At 47.6% G+C, this 8,051-nt stretch overlaps 1 protein-coding gene across 1 annotated transcript; it reads left to right on the top strand.

Annotated features, from left to right (window-relative positions):
- The first annotated feature begins 6,094 nt into the window (after positions 1 to 6,094).
- On the top strand, positions 6,095 to 6,700 carry LOC139026360 (U1 small nuclear ribonucleoprotein 70 kDa-like). Its single transcript, XM_070441683.1, has one exon. It carries the CDS (start codon positions 6,095 to 6,097, stop codon positions 6,698 to 6,700), a length of 606 nt encoding a protein of 201 aa, XP_070297784.1.
- Positions 6,701 to 8,051: the final 1,351 nt, after the last annotated feature.

Here is an 8,051-nt window from a genome sequence, read left to right as displayed (position 1 = left end):
TTCATTGAGAAGGTGTATGATAGAAGCGGGGTAAAGTGTTACTAGTGGAATTTATTAAAAGGCCTACTTCCCTTTTTATCCATCACCTGTTTGCCATTTTCCCCCCGTAGTGACACTGTTACATCAGTTTATTAATAGGCTTTCTTGTCACTCCATCTATTCCTCATACTCCGTCCAACCCCCACTAGTATATAACCACTATTAACACACCTCTATCCTCAACCCCACATTCACTAGTATAGAACCACCTATAATACACACCTCTATCCTCAACCCCCACATTCACTAGTATATAACCACTTTGTGTCAGTGGTTATGTCGGGACAGGACAGTGGGTTGTTGTCAGGACCGCGGTTGTGCAGCATGCCGTGTCAGGACGGTGGGTTGTGTAGGACCGCGGGTTTGTGTCAGGACAGCGGGTTGTGTCAGGACAGTGGGTTGTGTCAGGACGTGGTTGTGTCAGGACAGTTGTTGTGTCAGACAGTGGTTGTGTCAGGACAGTGGGTTGTGGTCAGACAGTGGGTTGTTGTCAGGACGTGGTTGTGTCAGGACAGTGGGTGTGTCAGGAATGGGGTGTGTCAGGACAGTGGGTTGTGTCAGGGACAGTGGGTTGTGTCAGGACAGTGGGTTGGTGGTTCAGGACAGTTGGGTTGTGTCAGGACAGTTGGTTGTGTCAGGACATTGTGTTGTGTAGGAAGTGGGTGTGTCAGGACAGTGGTTTGTGTCAGGACAGTGGCGTGTTGTCAGGACAGTGGGTCGTGTCAGGACAGTGGGTTGTGTCAGGACAGTGGGTTTGTGTCAGGACAGTGGGTGTGTCAGGACGGTGGGTGTGTCGGACAGTGTTTGTGTCAGGACAGTCGTTGTGTCAGGACAGTCTGTTGTGTCAGGACTTGTGTTGTGTCAGGACAGTGGGTTTGTGTCAGGACATTGGGTTGTGTCAGGACAGTCTGTTGTGTCAGGATACGTCGGTTGTGTCAGGACAGTGGGTTGTGTCAGGACAGTGGGTGTGTGTCAGGACATTGGGTTGGTATCAGGACAGTGGGTTGTGTCAGGACAGTGGGTTGTGTTCAGGACAGTGGGTTGTGTCAGGACAGTTGGGTTGTGTCAGGACATTGGGTGTGTCAGGACAGTGGCGTGTGGTTGTGTCAGGACATTCGTGTTGTGTCAGGACAGTGCGTGTTGTGTCAGGACAGTGGGTTCGGTGTCAGGACACGTGGGTTGTGTCAGCGGTTGTGTCAGGACAGTCTGTGTGTCAGGACAGTGGGGTGTGTCAGGAAGTGGGTTGTGTCAGGACAGTTGGGTGGGTTGTGTCAGGACAGTGGTTGTGGTCAGGACATTGGGTCGTTCAGGACATTGGGTGTGTGGACAGTGGGTTTGTGTCAGGACAGTGGGTTGTGTCAGGACAGTCTGTTTGTGTCAGGACAGTGGGTTGGTGTCCAGGACAGTGGGTTGTGTCAGGACAGTGGTTGTGTCAGGACATTGGGTTGTGTCAGGACATTGGGTTTGTGTCAGGACAGTGGGTTGTGTCAGGACAGTGGGTTGTGTCAGGACAGTGGGTTGTGTCAGGACAGTCTTTTGTCAGGACCGTGGGTTGTGTCAGGACAGTAGGTTTGTGTCAGGACATGTGGTTGTGTCAGGACAGTGGGTTGTGTCAGGACAGTGGGTTGTGTCAGGACAGTGGGTTGTGTCAGGACCGTGGGTTGTGTCAGGACAGTGGGTTTGTGTCAGGACAGTGGGTTGTGTTTGTAGATCAATACATCCATGATGATACTGCTGTTGTGGATCAATACATCCATTATGATACTACTGATCAATAATCATATGATACTGCTGTTGAGATCAATACATCCATTATGATACTGTAGATCAATACATCTATATGATACTGCTGATCAATACATCCATTATGATACTGCTGTTGTGGATCAATACATCCATTATGATACTGTAGATCAATACATCCATGATCATACTGCTGTTGTGGATCAATACATCCATGATCATACTGATTTGGATCAATACATCCATTATGATACTGTGTTGTGGATCAATACATCCATTATGATACTGTAGATCAATACATCCATGATGATACTGCTGTTGTGGATCAATACATCCATGATGATACTGCTGGTGTGGATCAATACAGTTAGCTTTACCTCTCTGACATCGCTGAGGTGGAGTACAGCTCCGCTGGTATGTTGTGTTGTGTACAGGGCGGCAGCTCCCGTCTCTGTTAGTTCACTTTTCCAAGCCGCCTCGTCTTCTCTGCCAGACTCTTGTCTCACGTTGGGATGGTCGTCCCACACTGTTCTGGTCTTTCTGCGACGAGGCTCAGGCGTCTGAGACGGAGGCTCGAATCAAATGAAGACTCTTCGTCGGCAACATTGCAACGTCGATGTCAAACTCGATATCTGCTCCCCTATCCGACTCCAGATCATGTCCATTCGTTTGATTCGACTTGCCGTTGTGAACTACACACACGTAGTATGTTGTACTCAGTGTCTGATTTGACTCTCTGAGGGGAAATTATCTTCAATTTCCAGCCTTTCATAATTAAATAATTAGACCGCCCACAACGCCCACAAATCTTCCTCATCTTTACACTATTGTTCTAAATTCAATCATCCTCTTCGCCTTCATCCTGATGTCAAATCACATGCTCAATCATCAGTTTCTATCTGGTTTCTATCGCCCAATCATCCATTGACGATATTGATTATGTGAGTAGAGAGACATTTTAGCGCCTGGGTAGCAACGTCCTTTTGCACATTTGTGACTCATTTCAGGAAGATAGGTGAATGTCGCATGTCCCTACTTCACAGGAGAGGCATTTGTCAACATTTTGGGGSAGAAATGCCTTCTGGAACATGTGAAATTCATGCGCCTTAATAACAAACGTGTATGCCATCTGTAAATATGAATACAACTGTTAAATTACGAGCCTAGTTGGTTTAGCCACGGAAAAAGGCAGGAACCTTCCCACTAATCATGATTGGCTGAGATAATGAGTGGGCTGGACATGCCGAGAGATGAGTTCTGATTGGTCTGCCATGTAGCAGGCTTCTGTCTATAACATGAGCTGGTCAGTATGTGTAGGTAATCCTGTCTATAACATGAGCTGGTCAGTATGTATTGATAATCCTTTCTACTGCAGCTTTTTTGAAAGATATTAAGAAGAACGGTAAAAGTGTTGCTATTTCTCTCCACTTTCCTGGAGGACGATCATACCATGCTGACTCTAAATCAGACGATGAGCAAATCCCTGATTTAGGTCAAAACATTTGAATTGAACCAGACGTTGTAGAGTCTTCTGAAACGGTGATCAACAGAGTCGAAGAAGTTGACCAAGTTTTGAAATCAGTGGAATGCCCGGTGGAAGCAGAAAAATATAGCTAAGGAGATGGAGAAAAAATCTGGCGTTTGATTGTAAATATGCGGAGGGAGTCAAAAAGAGAACACACAGCCTAATGGTAGCTAACATTGAACCTAATTGGCTAGCTTTAGCTACCTGCAGTTTCATGCGTGGTGGCTAGCTATGACAATCAGTTTGTATTGCTAGTAGTACGGGTTGGGATTATTGCCGCATTCAAAACAACTGAGAACTCGTAAATCTCTGACTTCTGACTTCAGTTTGTTTACGACAACTAGGAACTCGAGGGGGAAAAAGTAGCTCCCACTGGGGAAAATGTATTTTTTAACGATCATCCAACTCAGAATTTCAACTCGGGAACTCGGGTCTCTTTCTAGAGCCCAGGACTTTCCGACATGAACATCACTGACGTCATGATTCGACCTCTATTTTTCCAAGTTCCCAGTTGTCTTGAAAGCACCATTAGGTTAACTGTTTAGCTAGCTAGCTACATGTCTAAACAAAACACTCCACTTCACCAGATGATTACATGACCCATCAAGTTAGCCAGGTGTGTCTGGGGGTGATTACGGCCATCTAGTGTATTTCATGAACATGTCTAGACAATAGCGACCAATCCACTTAGCTAGGGGTGGTTATAGCATTTCCTTCACATGACCCATCAATTTAGACAAGTGTGTCTGGGTAAGAATCATCTAATAATTATAAAATATTTACACAATATTTATCTGGACACTTCCTATTTTTGATATTGCTAATATGCAAATATACGAGTAACCATTTCACTGTACCGTTTACACCTTCTGTATCCTGTGTATGTGACAAATAAACGTTGATTGTATTTGATATAGTGTGTGTTTATCAGAGACGGTAATGTGAGGAACAACATGACCTGCACCAAAGTCAGATTAGGATATAGGAACTAGATGAAGTGCATTTTAACCTGGAGTTTTTCCTTATTGTGGGCTACTACTTTCACCACTTTTAGTCTTGAAATCTTTGGTTGTTTACTACACTACCTCACTCTGTTTAGCACATGGCCTCACATGTGTATTCTTAAAGAGATGGGTGGGGCCAGGGCTTAAGAGGGTGTGAGCGAGGGATCCGCTATATTTAAGGGGGGTTACTGTGAGAGGGTTCGGCTATATTTTAAGGGGGCCTAGCGTGAGGCCAAAGATCTATCTAAATACTGAGGTCAAGGCCACAGCTAAGGCAAGATGGGGTCTATCTAAAGTACTGGCACCAAGGCTACGGCAGGATGGGATTTATCTAAAGTACTGAGGCCAAGGCTACGGCAGGATGGGATTTATCTAAAGTACTGAGGCCAAGACTACGGCAGGAGATGGGATTTATCTAAAGTATTGAGGCCAAGACTACGGCAGGAAGGGATTTATCTAAAGTTCTGAGGCCAGACATACAGGGCAGGATGGGATTCTATCTAAGTATTGAGGCCAAGGACTATGAGGCAGGGATTTATCTAAAGTATTGAGGCCAAGACTTATGCAGGATGGGATTTATCTAAAGTATTGAGGCCAAGACTACGGCAGGAGGGATTTATCTAAAGTATGAGGCCAGGCTACGGCAGGATGGGATTTATCTAAAGTATCTAGGCCAAGACTTTGCAGGATGGGATTATCTAAAGTACTTGAGGCCAAGGATACTCTGCAGGGATGGATTATTCTAAGTCTAAGGGCCAAGACTACGGCAGGATGGATTTTATCTAAAGTACTGAGGCCAAGCTACGGCAGGAGGGATTTATCTAAAGTACTGAGGCCAAGGCTACGGCAGGATGGGATTAATCTAAAGTACTTAGGCCAAGACTACGGCAGGATAGAGATTTTATCTAAAGTACTGAGGCCAAGGCTACGGCAGGATGGGATTAATCTAAAGTACTGAGGCCAAGACTACGGCAGGATGGGATTAATCTAAATACTGAGGGCCAAGGACTACGCAGGGATGGGATTTAATCTAAAGTTCTGAGGCCAAGACTACGGCAGGATGGGATTTATCTCAATGTACTGAGGGCAAAGGATACAGCCTAAGGCAAGATGGATCTATCTAAAGTACTGAGGCCAAGGCTACGGCAGGATAGATTTTTCTAAAGTACTGAGACAAGGGACACAGCTAAGGCAAGATGGATCTATCTAAAGTACCGAGGCCAAGACTACGCAGCGGTTGGGATTTATCTAAAGTTCTGAGGCCAAGACTACGGCAGGATGGGATTTATCTAAAGTACTGAGGCCAAGGACTACGCGCAGGAAGGAATTTATCTAAAGTTCACAGACTGGTACTGTGAATTTGGTATTGTTGTTGCCAGCAAGCAGGTCAGTCATAGTACTGTGGACTGTTGGTATTGTTGTTGCCAGCAGCAGGGCAGTCATAGTACTGTGACTGTTGGTATTGTTGTGTTGCCAGCAGGCAGGCCAGTTCATATACTGTGACTGTTGGTATTGTTGTTGCCAGCCAGCAGGTCAGTCATAGTACTGTGACTGTTGCTCTATGGTGGTGATGTTGTCATGCAAGTAACCTGTGCAGCCGTGCGTGAAACAGGATATTGTCTCTGCCTCAGCTTCCTGTGAGGGTATTGTAAGAACAAACCATAGAATAGAATGACGTAAATCATCATTATATTTTGTATGAGAAACAGCCCCATCCTCCCCGCCGTAGCCTTCAACACCAGACATATCTTAAAGCCATAAAGCCCGTAAACATCACAAAACCATGACCAGAGTTTACCGAAAAACCACTAGAGAAACGGGACAGAGACAGGAACAGAGACCGGACGAAGACAGGGACAGCGGGGAGAACAGGGACAGGAGGCAAGGACAAAGACGGACAGAGACCAAAGACACAGGACACGGACAGAGACCAGGGAACAAGGCAGGGACAGGGACAGGACAAGGCAAGGGCACAGAAGACAGGGAAAAGAGACAGGGACAAGGCAGGGACGAGACAGGGTGGGACAGGACATCAGACAAGGACAAGACAGAGACAGGGACAGAGACGGGACAGAGACAGGGACACAGAGGGACATGGGACGGACAGAGACAGGATGAGACGAAAGACCCAGGGACAGAGACAAGGGACACAGACAGGGACAGAGGACGGACGGAAAGACAGGGACACAGACAGGGACAGAACAGGGACAGAGACAGAGACATGGACAGAGACATGGACAAGACAGGGACCAGGGCAGACAGAGGACAGGCACAGAGGACAGAGAGACGGCACGACAGGCGACCGGCAGGACAGAGACAGGACACAGACAGGGACAAGCAGCAGGGACAGAAGACCAGGAAGAGACATGACAGAACACAGGGACACTAGACAGGCAGAGACAGGGACAGAGACAAGGACAACCAGACAGGGACACAGACAGGGAACAACAGGACAGGGACAGAGACAGAAGACCCATGGGAACAGAGACATGGACAGAGACAGGGACGGAGACGCGGATGGGAGACAGGGCCACAGGCACAATGAACAGACAGGGACACAGGAACAGGGACAGAGACAAGGACAGAGACAGAGGGATCACAGACCAGGGACACATGACAGGGACACCAGACAGGGAAACAGACAGGGGACACAGACAGGGACAGAGACAATGACACAGACCAGGGGACAGAGACAGGGACAGAGACATGGACAGAACAGGGACAGAAGACCAGGGACACAGACAAGGACACAGACACGGGAACAAGACAGGCACAGACAGGCAGACAACAGACAAGGGACAGAGACAGAGACATGGACAGAGACATGGACAGACGACAAGGGACGGAGACAGGGGTGGGCAGACATGGGACACAGAGCACAGGACACAGCAGGGACACCACGACAGGGACAGACGACAAGGACAGAGACAGGGACACAGGACAGGGGACACAGACAGGGACACAGGACAGGGGACCACAGACAGGGACACAGACAGGGAACACAGAACAGGGACACAGACAGGGACATAGACAATGAGACACAGATCAAGGACAGACAGGGACAAGGGCAGGGTACAGACGACAGGGACACAGACTAGGGACAGGACAGAAACACAGACCAGGGACACAGACGAGGGACACAGACAGGGACCACAGACTGGTTGGACCAGCAGGGATCAAGGGACAGCGACAGGGACCAGACGTCGAGCTAGAGGAACACAGACCGGGACACAGCAGGGACAAGAGGCAGGGACCAGCCAGGGTGAAAAAAGAGATATGATCTTACTTGCCACTAAGCAGTAAGCCAAGTCACCAGGGGGCCAGTGAAATTATAACCTACCAGTGATTGGCCACAGGAGCCTCCGCAGAGGAACCTGTAGACGGTCACCTGGACGCAAAGCTACTTGTATGGCCTGCTTAGAGCAGACTGTTAGAGGTTCCTTACAACATTTACATTACATGTTAGCAGGGAGACCCTGGAACACATTACTTGTCTATAGAAGTCAAACGACACTAATTACTGTTGTGCAGTGTGGTGACCCTGACACATTTTAACGGTCTATTGAACGTCCCTACACATTCTGTTGCAGGTACTACAACATTACTGTCTATATAGAGGTCACTACACATTACTGGTTTAGTAGGGACACACTAGCTGCACATTTTACTGTCTAGCAGGGACCCTGGCACATTAACTGGTATCAGAGGACCTTGGACCACATTACTGGCTATTAGAGGTC

The sequence above is a fragment of the Salvelinus sp. IW2-2015 genome, unplaced genomic scaffold (assembly GCF_002910315.2).
Source record: "Salvelinus sp. IW2-2015 unplaced genomic scaffold, ASM291031v2 Un_scaffold4533, whole genome shotgun sequence".
Classification (NCBI taxonomy): domain Eukaryota; kingdom Metazoa; phylum Chordata; class Actinopteri; order Salmoniformes; family Salmonidae; genus Salvelinus; species Salvelinus sp. IW2-2015.
Note: the sequence above shows the minus strand (reverse complement) of the source record. Positions and strands in the feature narration are given on the sequence as shown.

Excerpts from the sequence above, each read along its gene's own strand:
- LOC139026360 (XM_070441683.1), top strand. The coding sequence starts at position 6,095 with ATGACCAGAGTTTACCGAAAAACCACTAGAGAAACGGGACAGAGACAG.